This window comes from Anolis sagrei, chromosome Y, assembly GCF_037176765.1.
Source record: "Anolis sagrei isolate rAnoSag1 chromosome Y, rAnoSag1.mat, whole genome shotgun sequence".
NCBI classification, from domain to species: domain Eukaryota; kingdom Metazoa; phylum Chordata; class Lepidosauria; order Squamata; family Dactyloidae; genus Anolis; species Anolis sagrei.
The window spans coordinates 4,290,476-4,306,901 of NC_090035.1; the positions used below are offsets into that span (position 1 = coordinate 4,290,476).

The window sequence follows — 16,426 nt, forward strand, 5'->3', positions numbered from 1 at the left end:
TTCTGTGCTTAGTAAACTGAGTTTTCTTTTGTAACCAAAGTCTCCAGAGTTCTTGATTTACAGACCTGTGTCTGGTGGATCTAGCATTTTGCTTCTGTCAAGTTGCACCTTAGCTGGACATATATATCTGTGGAATAAGAACCCAAGTCTGTTTGAATCAATTGTGAATGAGTAGCCATGCAGCTGCAAAGCCAATCAGTGAGGGTATCTGCCTGGCTATTGTTGCCTGGTGGCACCCTCTGCTTCAGAGGTATTAACTGGCCCTTGATTGTTTGCTATCTGGAGTTCCCTTGTTATTGAGTAGTTTTCTTTATATTTGTTCGTATGATGGGAAACTTCCCACCGGAGTGGAAATCATCTGTCAAATGGCAAGCTATTTAACCTCAGCAGACTGAAAGCCAAAAACAAGGTTACAACAACATCTGTTTTAGAACTCCAGTATGCTGATGACAACGTCATCTGTGCGCATTCAGAAGAAGACCTACAAGCCACTCTCAACACCTTCGCAGAAGCATACGAGGAGCTCGGCCTGTCATTGAACATTGAGAAAACCAAAGTGTTGTTCCAGCAGTCACCAGCCAATCCCTCTCCAATGCCAGAAATACAGCTTAATGGTGTAATATTAGAAAATGTGGACCATTTCCACTCCTCAGTAGCCACCTCTCCACAAAAGCCAACATTTGAGACTGAAATACAATACCGCCTGAGCTCTGCAAGTGCAGCATTTTTCCGAATGAAGCAGAGAGTGTTTGAGGACATCCGTAGGGATACCAAGGTGCTTGTTTCTAAAGCTATTGTCCTCCCAACCCTGCTATACACCTGTGAAACGTGGACTGTCTACAGACATGACATGCAACTCCTGGAACGCTTCCATCAGCGCTGCCTCTGGAAAATCCTGCAAATTTCTTGGGAAGACTAGCAGACAAATGTCAGCATGCTGGAAGAAGAGGCAAAGACCACCAGCATTGAAGCAATGATCCTCCACCATCAACTCTGCTGGACCAGCCAGGTTGTCCGGATGCCCGAACACCGTCTCCCAAAGCAGTTGCTCTACTCTGAACTTAAGAACGGAAATCGGAATGTTTGTGAGCAGGAAAGGAGAATCAAAGATGGGCTCAAAGCCAACCTTAAAAACTCTGGCATAGATACTGAGAACTGGGAAGCCCTGGCCCTTGAGCACTCCAGCTGGAGATCAGCTGTGACCAGAAGTGCTGTAGAATTTGAAGAGGCACGAATGGAGGGCGAAATGGAGAAGTGTGCCAAGAGGAAGGCGCGTCAAGCCAACCCCGACCGAGACCACATGGAAATCGATGCCCTTCCTGCGGGAGAAGATGCAGGACAAGAAGAATAGGGCTCCACAGCCACCTACGGACTCACAAGACATCTGATCCTGGAAGACTATCCTACTCGGCCAATGAGGGATCGCCTAAGTAAGTAAGAGGTAGCCTGGCTATTGTTGCCTGGTGACACCCTCTGTTTAGGAGACATTAACTGGCCCTTGATTGTTCCCTTGTTATTGAGTGGCTTTCCTTATATTTATTTGAATATACAAAACGTACGAATTAGATACGACTTAACGTACAAATTAGATAGGACTTATAATTTAAAAACAAAGATTTGCGCACTCCTATTAACAACCCTGGCTACATCCCATGGAATTCAGTGGCTTGAGGTTTGGTGGGGCATGAGAGTGCTTTGATTCTGGATTCTAGGTATACATACAAAAACTGCCAATCCCATGGATCCATGGTGTATTGTCATAGGAATTAGAGTGGAATCACGGTGCTGCTAATGTGGAAAGGCTCCGGCTGTTTCTGCAAGGATCTAGGATACCTCACAACCTCTGAGGATGCTTGCCATAGATGCAGGCGAAACGCCAGGAGAGAATGCTACTAGAACAGCGGTTCTCAACTTGGGGGTTGCGACCCCTCGAGGGGTCGCCTGGCCATTTCAGAGGGGTCGCGAGGTTGCCTCCTTTAGCCCCGCCCGCTCAGACTCCCAAAATAGCGGCCAGCCCCCAGGACCACCCTCTTCTCGCCCCCTTCAAGGCCTCCGCCGCTTGTGGAAGCCTCGAAAAACGGCAAGAAGAGCGTGGAGCAGCAGGAGCAGCGAGGAATGCCTTCACTCTTCTCTGGGCTCTTCTTCCTCCTCCTCTCCGTTTGGGGACCTCCAAATGGAGAGGAGGAGGGGGAAGACCCTGGAAGAGAAGGAGGGTGAGCCTCGCTACTTCTGCCACCCTGTGCCACCCTTTTCTTGCCCCCTTCGAGGCCTCTGTCGCTGGTGGAAGCCTCGAAAAGGGCGAGAGGAGTGTGGGGCAGCAGGAGCAGCGAGGCTTCCCCTCCCCCTTCTCTTCTGGGCTCTTCTTCCTCCTCCTCTCCGTTTGGGGACCTCCAGTATTTTTCGTTGGTCATGTGGGTTCTCTGTGCCAAGTTTGGTCCAATTCTGTAATTTTTTTGGGGGGGTCTCTGGAAGTAAGAGCTGAATCGGCTGAAGGTACTGCAAATCCCATCATCTATTATCCATACTCCCCCAAACTTTTTGTTTTTGTGATTAATCACTATGCTTTAATTAGGTTCAATTTGTAACAATTAAAATACATCCTCATATCAGATATTTACGTTATGATTTATAACAGTTGTGAAATTACAGTTCTAAAGAAGCAATGAAAATAATGAAAATAATTTTATGGTTGGAGGTCACCATAACATGAGGAACTATATTTAGGGGTCACGGCTTTAGAAAGGTTGAGAAGCACTGTACTAGAACATGGCCATATAGCCCGAAAAACCTACACCAACCCAGATCTAGAATACATTTGGCTCTCTGCAATTCAAAGCAAGTGTTGGGGTTCAGCCTGATCCTGATCTGTGTGAACCGGATTCTCTGATAGTTTTTCCAACTGAGCAAGCTCTCCCTGACAGTGTGGAATCTGTTGTTGATGCTGAGGTCAGCGGCGAGGAAAGTGAAACTGAACAGCTAGAGGAAAATGTTTTGGAAGCTAGCCGTGATATCTCTCCACCTGGGTTTTTTAATGAGGACCGAAGAGAACAGATAGTTAGAGACAGAAATGTTTCACAGTTTCTACGAAGGTCACATCGTTTACAGGAGAGACAGGCCCAGGCTTCAAAGTCAAGGGGCATTTCAAAGAATATCTTCTTTGGTTTAAGGGGCCTCCTGCCGGGTGTCTCTTGAGATCAAGCAACGTTTGGGACTGTGGCTGTGCCTTGGCAGAATTCCTGTGTTCCATGGCCGGTAATCCCAGAGGCTTCTAGTTTTCAAGTTCATGGTTAGCGAGAGGCTAACAGGTTCCTGGTTCTTGTATTGTGGCTTTTGTAATTTTGCTCAAGTTCAGAGATTCTACTGACTGCTGTGTTTCTATTGTGGCTTTTTGACTTTGCATTTACCTTTCTTTTGTAACCAATTTTTCATCAATAAACAAGGATTGTTTTTCCTACAGTCCAGTGTGGTGGATTTAATCTTATGGTCTCGTTTCTTGATCTGGGATGCAATAGCAAAAATACCTACCGGACTGCTTGAATTCGTTGGGGACGATGCAGCGCACGAAATGCGGGGCGGTGCTGTGCAAGGTGGCCATCAGTTTGTTCAGCTGCTCCTGAAAAAGTAGGAAGGCAAACATCAGAAGGACGTTGAGCAAAAAAGAGGACACTTCTGGGTATCTTGGACTATACTCGTGATAGAAAGGAAAGTGAAGAAGACAACAAGGGTTGTATTTGGGCATGGCAAGGTATGTGGATGGTCTGGTTTGATGTCAACTGCCTTTGAGTCCACTTCAATTCAAGGTTTGTGGCAAATGTGCATGTTGCTGTTGGCCATCTTGATTAGCATCGAATAGGTTTGCAGCTCCAAAGCCTGGCTGCTCCCTGCCTGGGGGAATCCTTTGTTGGGAGGTGTTCGCTGGCACTGATTGTTTCCTTTCTGGAATTTTCATGGTTTCCTCCTTTCTACAGAAATGCTGGTCCACTCTCACAACCACCATGCCAGGCTACACAGAGAGGCCGTTGAAATTCACAACAAGCACGTGGACAATTTCAACAGAAAGGAGGAAACCATGAAAATGAATAAAATCTGGCTACCAGTATTAAAAAACCCCCAAAAGCCCTCTTACCCTGTAGAAGTTGGAGACGGTCATAAATGAGGAGCCTCTCTTCTGCTTCTTGGTTCCTGCCGCTGAGGACAAAACAACAAAATACAAGTGGTTCAAGTTTTTGGTTGACATCAAGACAATTAAACATACACCTTCTCAAAAGGTTGGAAGTTTTAGATAGTTGGCTATTTGAAAGGTATGTTGATATTGACTCAGAGTCGGGCTTTAGCACAGCAGGTAACTCACCAGCAGCGATAAGATCTACCAACTGAAAGGTTGCCAGTTTGAAGCCCCAGGTTGGTGTGAGCTCCCGACTGTCAGCCCAGCTTACTGTTTACCTAAGCAGTTAATTGATTCTCCCCAAAGAAATGGGGCATTATTGTTTCCATTTGATGTTTTGTCTTATGTCTGTTATAACAGGCTGTACTTTTTATTTAATTTTAGTTTGTGAAGTTATAATTCCCCCGGTGGCTGGAATTCAAAAAAGCATACCCTCACGAAGCTAGAAAGTTAAATAGCCCCTGTGTATCTGTCTATATATGTTGTGTGTCTATGGCATTGAATGCTTGACATGTATATTTACATTGTGATCCACCCTGAGTCCCCTGCAGGGTGAGAAGGGTGGAATATAAATACTATAAATAAATAAATAAATAAATAAATAAATAATAATTATTATTACTAGCCGTCCCCTGCCATACATTGCTGTGGCCCAGTCGGTGTATATGTGCTGTGTGTGTATATATATATATATTTGTGTATATGTGTGTTTGTGTATATATGTTGTTTTGTGCATGTGCTGTAATATATATATATATATATATATATATTGCTTTTTAAGTCCATTCTGCTGTGTTTTTCAGTATTTTTATGAGTGATGGTCACTTGTTGGCCTGGTAGGTATGTTGCGTCCAAATTTGGTGTCAATTTGTCCAGTGGTTTTTGAGTTATTTTAATCCCACAAACGAACATTACGTTTTTATTTATATAGATTACTAGCCGTCCCCTGCCACGCGTTGCTGTGGCCCAGTCTAGCAATGGGAGCTCACCCTGCCTGGGGATTTGAACCACCAACCTTCTAGTCAACAGTTCAGCCAACCTTCCTGCATCTTGGGCAGAATAGGGTTGGACTGGATGGCCCATGAGGACTCTTGGTGATTCAGGTCAGCAGTTCAGCAGCACAAGGGTTTAACCCATTGCACCATCGCTTAACGGTTTGACTTGCTGCACGATGGCGGTCCCCGAAAACAAGATGCTGATAGGTATATGCACCAATGGAAATATTAAATAAGATGTTGCAAAGCTGAAACAACAATTAAAAATAATAAAAACAACAACAACCAACGTGATCTACATACTGGGCTCTTCTTCTTTAAAGAGAGTGCAAAGCAGGGGCATCCCCGACTTCTGGAACAAGCCCACCACCGTTTCGTTCAGGGGGTCCTTGTTCTTCTCCAGCCACCCGGTGATGTTGTAGCCCACCTGGAAGGAGAGACAGGGAGACAATGGTGTTACAACTAAGAGTCACTCCACTCAATGGTTTGTGGGCATCTATGAGGAGTAGAAGCTGGGTATGTGTTGCACTCTAGCCGTCTAATTAAGCTATCCTTCACTCCCTCTGTGCAGAGACCTAATCTGATATCATGGGAAAACTCCCCATCAGCAGAAGGCCGCTGATGGGGACACGTTTTCACCCCGCACCATACCAGTGTCCAGTAGTACTAACTACAACAGTTTATTAAGAAGAGCAGGTACAAGGGAGGGAAAGGGTATTTTCCAAAAAAGTAGTAGGAAAGGAGCTATAAAATACGAAAGAACAGTAGATCAAGAATGACAAAACACATGAAATCTAGGAAGTCAAGATCACAGGCATAAATCCATAAGCATGGAAGCAGAAAACTTTTCCCAATGCAAAACTCTTTCAGGAACATAGGCAAACACAGGAAACTTGAATCACGATCTCAAGAGCTGAAACAGGGATCTGGATCTTTTGGCAACGTTGTCTGCTCTGAGAGACATCAAGAAACATAATTTAAGCCCAAGCCAAACCACTTTTTCGAGTTACAGAGCCCTTAATTAACCAACATAAATGTAACAGTATTTCAGTGGAAGATCCTCGGGGCCATCCAGTCCAACTCCCTTTATTCTGCCAGGCAGAAAAAAAGCACAATCAAAGCACACCCAACAGATGAACACCCAGCCTGGAGGAGGAGGAGGAGGAGAAAGAGGAGGAGGAAGAAGAAAAGGAGAAGGAGGAGGAGGAGGAGGAGGAGGAGGAGGAGAAAGAGAAGGAGGAGGAGGAGGAGGTGGTAGTGGTGGAGGAGAAGAAGGTGGAGGAGGAGGAGGAGAAAGAAAAGGAGGAGGAGGAGGAGGAAGAGGAGGAGAAAGAAAAGGAGGAAGAGGAGGAGGAGGAGGAGAAGGAGGAGGAGGAGGAGGAAAATGAGAAGGAGAATGAGAAGTAAGAGAAGGAGGAGGAGGGGAATGAGAAGGAGAAGGAGGAGAATGAGAAGGAGGAGAAAGAGAAAGAGGAGGAGGAGAAAGAAAAGGAGAAGGAGAAAGAGAAGGAGGAGGAGAAAGAGAAGGGAGGAGGAGGAGAAAAAGGAGGAGAAGGAAGAAGAAAAGGAGGAGGAGGAGAAGGAGGAGGTGGTGGTGGAGGAGGAGGAGGTGGAGGAGAAGAGAAAGAAAAGGAGGAGGAGGAGGACAAGGAGGAGGAGGAGAAGGAGGAAGAAAAGGAGAAGGAGAAAGAGAAGGAGGAGAAAGAGAATGAGAAGGAGGAGAAGGAGAAGGAGGAGGAGAAAGAAAAGGAGAAGAAGAAAGAGAAGGAGGAGGAGGAGGAGGAGAAAAAGGAGGAGGAGAAGGAAGAAGAAAAGGAGGAGGAGGTGGTGGTGGAGGAGGAGAAGGTGGAGGAGGAGGAAGAGAAAGAAAAAGAGGAGGAGGAGGAGAAGGAGGAGGAGGACAAGGAGGAGGAGGAGGAGGAGAAGGAGGAAGGAGGAGGAGGAGGAGAAAGAGAAGGAGGAGAAAGAGAAGGAGAATGAGAAGGAGGAGAAGGAGGAGGAGGAGGAGAAAGAAAAGGAGCAGGAGAAAGAGAAGGAAGAAAAGGAGGAGGAGGAGGAGAATGAGGAGGAGGAGGAGGAGAAAGAGAAGGAGGAGAATGAGAAGGAGAATGAGAAGGAGGACAAGGAGGAGGAGGAGGAGAAAGAAAAGGAGAAGGAGAAAGAGAAGGAGAAGGAAGAAAAGAAGGAGGAGGAGGAGGAGGAGAAAGAAAAGGAAGAGGCGAAAGAGAAGGAGGAGGAGGAGAAAGAGAAGAAAAGGGAGGAGGAGGAAAAGAAGAAGGAGAAAGAACTCCAGAGGCCATCCAGTCCAACCCCCTTCTGTCAGGCAGGAAAAGCACAATCAAAGCACCCCAATGGATGGCCATTCAGCCTTTGTAGTAGTAGTAGTCGTGGTGGTGGTAGTAGTAGTAGTATTAGTAGTAGTAGTAGTAGTAGTAATAATAATAATAATAATAATAATAATAATAGGAATACCAGGGGTCATCCAGTCCAACCCCCTTTATTCTTCCATGCAGTTAAAGCACAATCAAGGCACCTCGTGAGCAGGGGGAGGGAAATAGGGAAGACAAAGTTGTCTAGTTTCCATTCCAGGAAATTCTGGAAACAAGGAACCCCAGGGGCTCCACGGAGCACACTTTGAGAACCGCTGTTCTACGGATTCCACCGTAAAAACCCCACAACAGGTTCATGGAAACATATATAATGTTGGAAATTTAAAATACATTGTTATATTTGGAAGGTAAAATGCTGGGTAAAGCGCTAAATCACAGCGACCAGGCATGGGGATGATGAAACCAGGATGGCAGGATTGCACCATGTGTGTGTGTATCAGCAGACTGTCAGTATATGTTGAAGTATGTAATGTGTTTTAAATGTCATTTCATGCAGTAGAAATATGGATGCCACAATATTGTATTACAGTGATGTATGTTTATGTTAGAGGCTGTGAGAAAGTAGCCCTGAGACACTCTCTGTCTGGAGTTGTGAGAAAATTAGGGAGTATCTGGTATCTGCCAAGCAGATGCAGAATTGTTTACACTTCTACTTCCTTTGTCCTGTGTACTTCCTGTCCGGTCGCTTACTGTAATTGATGTGTTTTGGAAGTGCTCTAAGTAAATTGAACTTGCTTTGCAACCAGACGTCTCCAGAATCCATGTTTTCTTCTAAGCCTGTGCAAAACTTCCGCTAACGCTAATACAGACTACTATCACATGGGAAATTGATGGATGGAGGGATGATGAATGGCTGGTGGACTGTTGGAGAGAGCTGTATGTTGCTATCAGCATCTGTACTATCTCTGCAACTGAAGAAGATAAAAGCCCTCCTTGAAGAATGAAGGCAGCTTCTGTGTCTGCTGTCGCAACCCTCCTGATCCAAACGCCTTCTACAAAGCACAGGGGAACATTTTTGCTGGGTTTTCAGCCCCCATACAAATTAGATTTGCTGCAGATGGTGTTGACTTCAAGTCACTTGCCCAGCAATATCCCAGGCAAAGCCAGAATGACCGACATGTACAGGGCAGAGCATCCCTCTGAAACCAAGCATTACCCCCCCCCCCCAACAAGGGATGGTGACTTATAGTTCTGCAAAGGACAAAGGTAGCAGACTGCACAATAGGGGTTAAGTCTTGGTCAATTTGCCAAGGCCTTAACAACAATGAGGACCCCATGAAACTTTGGGAATAGCTAGACCTTGGGGTCTCTGCCTCTCTCGGGAGCTGTAGTTCTCCAAGGACGGGGAGCAAAGCTTGTTTCCAGAGACACCAGGTCCATTTGGGCCACTCAAGAACTCCTGCCAGGACCCTTGTGCAACACCCTTGCGTTTTAGCCATCCCCTATGAACACTCTTTCCCCCCACATGGACAAACCTTATGAAATCTTGCCTTTTATGAACTTTAGATGTATGAAATGTGTTTTCTGATTTCTTTGTGTGGCAGAAGCCTTTCCCCTTTTCTTCTGACCTTTGTTTCCCCTATATATATATATGAAGAAGCTCCACCAAAGGGACTACAAAGCCCCAAACATTCCGGGATATTTTTATCCACAACTTCCTTTTGCATGAACAATAGCCTGGGCAGCTGGTGGCCCTCGGAGGAATTGCCCAGCCCTCAGCTTGTCCCTTTGGCAAAAATCTTAATCATATTTCCTCCTGAAGGACAAAAGGTCCTCGAAAAAAAAACCCTTTTGCCTTCGCTCTATTCATTCCACTCAAAACACAATAGATCAGGCTGGCCTTTGTCTCGCCGGCCGCATGGCATGGCACTTCCTTTCCCAGATTCCTTTGTGCTCCCTCATCCCGCCTCCATCTCTCCTGATTGGCTGTTGCCACCAGGTGGCAGAGGTCTCCCCATTGGTTCCTACGGACCACTGGAGCCCATCGCCCAATCATGGCAGGGAACAACAGGGAAGCCGGGGCGGGGAGTTTGAACTCTACAACTTTGAATTTGCTATAAATATGACTGCATTGGTGTATTCCCCTCATGCTTAGCTTGGCGAATGATTGCAGCTTTGCATCTGGTTTCAGCTGAATCGCATTAAACTTCGGTGGCCTTTCTTCAACTGGTGAGACTTTTCATTGGGAAATCAGGGAAAAATATGGGATGCTTCTCTGTCTCGCCAGGGAAAAAGAACTCTTTGAGGAGTCTAATTGGTCTCTGCCTCCTGGCAAAGACCCCTAAATTTTAGCTCTATAACACCTCCATGCTTCGTACTCACCGTCCCTGCATAATGCACCAGCTCGAAGTGAGCTTCCGCCCCTTTGCCCTTGCCGCCTTTGGGCTTCAGGAAGTTGGGGGACTTGCCCAGATGGTTGTCGTAGAGGGCGGCCTTGAAAGTCGCATCGGTGGCCTTGGGGAACACGCACTGCTCTTCCAGGATGGAGAAGATGCCCATGGGCTGAGGAAAGGAAAGGGCGAGAAGGACCAGTGAGAGGAAGACACAAACTCAACAGCACGCGATTTGAAGGAACGTCCACCATGCGGTTTCTACCCAATGAGCCGGAAATGAAAGGGGAAGCCTTGGCCTTTGTCTGTGCTTGTGTGATTGGGGGAGCAGGATTAGATGACTCTATGCTGCCATATAATTCAGTTCAAAGCAGATAATCTGGATTTTATATTGCAGTCTAGAAAGGGCCAGAGTTTGCTGCTTCTCTGTTGTCCTTCCAATCTGAAAGTACGCAGTACCCATTTTTGGCTATTTTTATAGTGACGCAATGGGTTAAACCCTTGTGCTGCTAAACTGCTGACCTGAAAGTTGGCAGTTCGAATCCGCGGGACAGAGTGAGCTCCCGCTGTTAGCCCTAGCTTCTGCCAATCTAGCAGTTCAAAAATGTGAGTAGATCAATAGGTACCACTTTGGTGGGAGTAGAGGCGCGATGGGTTAAACCCTTGTGCTGCTAAACTGCTGACCTGAAAGTTGGCAGTTCGAATCCGTGGGACAGAGTGAGCTCCCGCTGTTAGCCCTAGCTTCTGCCAATCTAGCAGTTCAAAAATGTGAGTAGATAAATAGGTACCGCTTTGGTGGGAGTAGAGGCTCAATGGGTTAAACCCTTGCGCTGCTAAACTGCTGACCTGAATGTTGGCAGTTCGAATCCGTGGGACAGACTGAGCTCCTGCTGTTAGCCCTAGCTTCTGCCAATCTAGCAGTTAAAAATGTGAGTAGATCAATAGGTACCGCTTTGGTGGGAAAAGACCAAACGAAGCTCCAAGCAGTTATGCCTGCCACACAGGCCCGTAGCCAGGATTTTGATTTGGGGGGGGGGGCTGAGTTTGATTCGGGGGGGGGCTGAGTTTGATTTGGGGGGATTGAGTGTGATTCTGGGGGCTGAGTTTGATTCTATCTATGGGTCATGTAGAGCCAACCTTAAAAATTCTGGCATAGACACTGAGAACTGGGAAGCCCTGGCCTTTGACCGCTCCAGCTGGAGGTCAGCTGTGACCAGCAGTGCTGCAGAATTTGAAGAGGCACGAATGGAGGGTGAAAGAGAGAAGCGTGCCAAGAGGAAGGCATGTCAAGCCAACCACAACAGAGACCGCCTTCCACCTGGAAACCAATGCCCTCACTGTGAAAGAAGATGCATATCAAGAACAGGGCTCTACAGTCATCTATGAACCCAACCCCAGGACACCAGACTTTGAGGACCATCATCCTCAAAAGGGATCGCCTAAGTAAAGCAAGTAAGTAAGTGGGTCACGTAGAGAGACAACATGGACCTGCGTCTTGAGTTCACACCACTACTCATCCTTGAAGCCAACTAGATGTCCTTGGGCTAATCTGTGTCTCTCTGACAAAGATGTGGTGAGGATGTAAACAAAGAGGAGGACCAATATGTGTTGGAGCAAATTGGAGGGACGGGCTATAAATCAAACAAAATGGTGGTAGTGATTGATGATGGTGGTGGTCACCTTTTCCAGGAGCTCAATGCAAGCCTGCAGATCCAGGCCAAAGTCAATGAACACCCAATCGATCCCTTCTCTCTTATACTCCTCTTGCTCCAGGACAAACATGTGGTGGTTGAAGAACTGCTGCAGCTTCTCGTTGGTGAAGTTGATGCACAGCTGCTCAAAGCTGTTGAACTGCAGAAGGAACAGAAGAGACACTGCTTTGAGCCGTGATAAAGACATTTAGGACTTTATCCCGCCCAGTAAAACCAGCGTTTCCACACATTTCAGAAATGGCAACCCACAATGCCCTTCATACGATGCAAGCTTCAACCATAAGGTTGAAGTGCTTTGCCATTTCTAAAGGTCATGAGTTCGAAGCCAGCTCAGGTCAGAGTGAGTTTTTGACCATTGTGTAGCTTGCTGTCGACCTCTGCAGCCCGAAAGACTGTTGTATCTGTCAAGTAGGAAATTTGGGTACCACTTATGCAGGGAGGCTAATTTAACTAATTACAATGCCATAAAATCTCCAGCAAGCATGCAAAAGAATGAGTGTGATGGCGCGAGTGGTGCCATCTGTGTGTAGAACTTTAAACTGTATAACATGCCCAAACTTGCCTAGTTTGTAAATGTATAGTTGGATTGATTGGTTATTGATAGCTGTCAATCAATGTTGTTTGCACCAGTTATATTGCTTCCTCAGCTCAATTGCTTGGCTCCACCTCTTCCTGGAGGAGGGCAGAGCTTTTCCTTTTCCATTCTACCATCAAACTTTCTATCAGATGGACGTGAGAAAGAGACTTGGCTCTAAAGCCCTTGATTAAGTTGCCTCTCATCACCAATTCTAAGGTTTTTACCCTTGGGTAAAAACTTCATGCCCAGATCGCCCTGGACAACGTTGAGGAGACCCAAGAGCCTTCAAACCGGTCCTTTGGCACCAGAGGAAGGCTTCGTGTCTTCAAATACAGGCAATTTGGATTGGGACTGTGAATGTTCAGGCATTTGCAGCCACTGAGAAAGAGGGGACCTTGAAAAGCTTCTCAGCTGCGAAATCTTCTTGGACCCAAGACAACCAGAGACTGTAATGTATATTTCCTTTACCCCTTTGAAACTTCCAGATTATTGCCTTAAAGGGATAACTCCTTGTGGACAATAAAACCTATTTTGAGTTATCTACAGTGTTTTGGTCCTTGGGAGTTCCAGTTCTTTAAAGGAAGGCAAGAAGCAATCCCCTGAGGGAAAGATATCACGTCTATGTCTCTTTCACTAAGAGTTATAGCCCCCAGGTGCGACAGCATAATGAGGAAGTACTCCATGACTATCACAAATGGGAAGCAACAGCTCCCCTGGTGGCCAGAATACCCCCATGAAGCTGGAATGTTAAATAGCCTCTGTGCTGTCTGTCTATATATGTTGTGTGTCTGTGGCATTGAATGTTTGCCATGTATATGTACATACATTGTAATCTGCCCTGAGTCCCCCGAGGGGTGAGAAGAGCAGAATATAAATACTGTAAATCTATATAAATAAAAATGTAATGTTTGTTTGTGGGATTAACATAACTCAAAAACTACTGGACGAATTGGCATGAGATTTGGACACTACACCCCTAACAGACCAACGAGTGACCATCACTCATAACCACCACTACCCCAAAAACAAAACAGTAGAAAGGTCTTAAAAACTCAAAAAAGCTAAATGACAATACAGAAAAAATGGAAGAGAGAGGGAAGGAAGGGGAGAAAGAAATAAAAAAGGAAGGAAGGAAGGAAGGAGAGAAAGAGGGTGGGAAAGAAAGAAGGAAAGAGAGAAGGAAGCATGGAAGCAAAGAGGTAAAGAAGGAAGAAAGGAGAGAAAGGGGAAGGAAAAGAAAAAGGGGGAAGGGAAGAAAGAGGTAGAGAAGGAAGGAAGGAAAGAACAAAATGGAAGGAAGGAAAGAGGGAGCGAAGGAAGGAGGGAAAGAAGGAAAGAGAGAAGGGTGGAAGCAAAAAGCAAAGGGAGGAAAGAAAGCTAGAGAAGGAAGAATGGAAAGAAAGAGGGAAGGAAAAGAAAAAATGGGAGAAGGAAAGAAAGAGGTAGAGAAGGAAGGAAGGAGAGAAAGAGGAAGTAAAAGAAAAAGGGGAAAGGGAAGAAAGAGGTAGAGAAGGAATGAAAGAACAAAAGGGAAGGAAGGAAAGAGGGAGTGAAGGAAGAAGGGAAAGAAGGAGAAAAAGAGGGAAGGAAGGAAAGAAGGAAAGAGGGAAGGAAGAATGGAAGCAAAAAGCGAAGGAAGGAAGGAAGAAAGGAAGGAAAGAAGTAGAGAAGGAAGAAAGGAGAGAAAGACAGAGGGAAGGAAAGACGGAAGGATGGAAGCAAAAAGTGAAGGAAGGAAAGAAAGATGGAGAAGGAAGAATGGAGAGAAAGAGAGAGAGAGAAGGAAAGAAAGGAAGACAGAAGGGTGGAAGCAAAAAGCGAAGGAAGGAAAGAAAGCTAGAGAAGGAAGAATGGAAAGAAAGAGGGAAGGGAAAGAAAAATGGGAGATGAAAGAAAGAGATAGAGAAGGAAGGAAGGAGAGAAAGAGGAAGGAAAAGAAAAGGGGGAAGGGAAGAAAGAGGTAGAGAAGGAAGAAAGGAAGGAAGGAAGGAAGGAAGGAAGGAAGGAAAGAACAAAAGGGAAAGAAGGAAAGAGGGAGCGAAGGAAGGAGGGAAAGAAGGAGAAAAAGAGGGAGGGAGGGAAAGAAGGAAAGAAAGAAGGAAGAATAGAAGCAAAAAGCGAAGGAAGGAAGGAAAGAGGTAGAGAAGGAAGAAAGGAGAGAAAGACAAAGAGAAGGAAAGACGGAAGGATGGAAGCAAAAAGCGAAGGAAGGAAAGAAAGATAGAGAAGGAAGAATGGAGAGAAAGAGAGAGAGAGAGAGAAGGAAAGAAGGAAAGACAGAAGAGTGGAAGCAAAAAGCGAAGGAAGGAAAGAAAGCTAGAGAAAGAAGAATGGAAAGAAAGAGGGAAGGAAAAGAAAAAATGGGAGAAGGAAAGAAAGAGGTAGAGAAGGAAGGAAGGAGAGAAAGACAGAGGGAAGGAAAGACGGAAGGATGGAAGCAAAAAGTGAAGGAAGGAAAGAAAGATAGAGAAGGAAGAATGGAGAGAAAGAGAGAGAGAGAAGGAAAGAAGGAAAGACAGAAGGGTGGAAGCAAAAAGCGAAGGAAGGAAAGAAAGCTAGAGAAGGAAGAATGGAAAGAAAGAAGGAAGGGAAAGAAAAAAGGGGAGAAGGAAAGAAAGAGGTAGAGAAGGAAGGAGAGAAGGAAAGAAAAAAGGAAAGGAAGGAAGGAGGGAGTGAAGGAAGGAGGGAAAGAAGGAGAGAAGGTTGGCTACAGCAACGTGTGGCGGGTACAGCTAGTAAATAAATAAAATAGTTTTCTCAACAATTCCTAAGCCAAACAAGGCATTGTGAAGATTAAGGGAAATCCAAGAGTTCCAAACGTTTTTCTTATCCCGTGAGATGAAGTCCATCGACAATGAAAACTATTGATTGGGTAGAAGGAAGTTCAGGGAATTCAGTCGAGGCTTTCTCTTGGACGTAGTGCCATCACCAAGAGAGAGCCTTCCTGGTGGTGGCTCCCAGAAGGGGGAACTGGCTCCAAGTGGAGGCCCACCAGCCCATCCATACCTCAAAGATCTCAAAGCCAGCGATATCCAGCACCCCGATGAAGAACTGCCTCTGCATCTTGGTGTCCAGGGTCTTGTTGATGCGGACCACCAGCCACTTGAACATTTTGTCGTAGATGGCTTTGCCCAGGGCGCCCACTGAGTTGTGGCACTGGTCCATGTTCTGCCCTTTCTGGACGAACTCGTTGCCCACTTTCACCCGGGGCCTGGTGATGCCCTTCTGGAGTTCCCCGGAGTTGAGGCTCATGAGGTGGGCGACTTTGTCAGCCACTGCCAACCAGAAGAACCAGAAGGAGAAGGTCAAAGAGACAAAAACCCAAATGCAGTCGGCTCTTCCCATTCACAAAATTCACAAAAATTGCAAATCTTGTGTTCCTTAATCTGTTTTCAGTGGGACAGAATACACCAGGCATTTTCAGAGAAAGAAGTACCGTATATACTCGAGTATAAACCAAACCAAATATAAGCTGAGGTTCCCAATTTTACCACAAAAAACTGGGAAAACGTTTTTATTGATATTATTATGTAGTGAATTTTTATCTATGTTTAAATGTTTTAGCTATTTTTATATTGTTAGGGGCATCAAATTGTGCCATTCTGTAAACCGCCATGAGTCGACCCCGGGCTGAGAATGGCGGTATAGCCTATATGTAGAACTGTAAGTTACAGGATTTGAACTGAATTTGCCTTTTTACCCTGTAAATGTATAGTTGGATTGATTTGTTATTTATAGCTGTCAATCAATGTTGCTTGCACCACTTGAATAGCCCCTCCTGCTCAACTGTTTGACCCCACCTCTTCCTAGAGAGCAGGACAGTGTTTCCTTTTCCATTCCACCATTAAACTTTCTATCAGATGGACGTGAGAGAGAGACTTGGCTCTGAAGCCCTTGATTAAGTTACCTCTCAGCACCAATTCTGAGGTTTTTACCCTTGAGACGTATGCTTCATGTTCAGATCAACCTGGACGACGTTGAGAAGTCTCAAGCGCCTTCAAACCAGTTCTTTGGCACCAGAGGAAGGCTTTGTGCCTTCAAAATATAGGCCATTGGAATTGGGGTTGTGATTATTCCAATATTCACAGCCATTGAGAAAGAGGGACTTGGAAAAGCTTCTCAGTTGCAAAACTCCTTGGACCCAAGACAACCAGAGACTGTAATGTATATTTTCCTTCACCCCTTTGAAACTTTCAGCTTATTGCCTTAAAGGGATAACTCTTTGTGAACAATAAAACCTATTTTGAGTTATCTACA

The 16,426-nt window shown here is 45.6% G+C and overlaps 1 protein-coding gene across 1 annotated transcript in view; it reads right to left on the reverse strand.

Annotated features, from left to right (window-relative positions):
* The window catches only part of LOC132780008 (myosin-16), a 97,301-nt gene that overhangs the window by 53,007 nt on the left and 27,868 nt on the right, over positions 1 to 16,426 (reverse strand). The window contains exons 12-17 of the mRNA XM_067462275.1: positions 15,176 to 15,444; positions 11,561 to 11,731; positions 9,873 to 10,052; positions 5,464 to 5,587; positions 4,127 to 4,188; positions 3,526 to 3,613 (exon numbers count right to left, since the gene is read on the reverse strand). Coding sequence (XP_067318376.1) covers positions 3,526 to 3,613; positions 4,127 to 4,188; positions 5,464 to 5,587; positions 9,873 to 10,052; positions 11,561 to 11,731; positions 15,176 to 15,444 — 894 coding nt within the window. The remainder of the gene's footprint in view (positions 1 to 3,525; positions 3,614 to 4,126; positions 4,189 to 5,463; positions 5,588 to 9,872; positions 10,053 to 11,560; positions 11,732 to 15,175; positions 15,445 to 16,426) is intronic.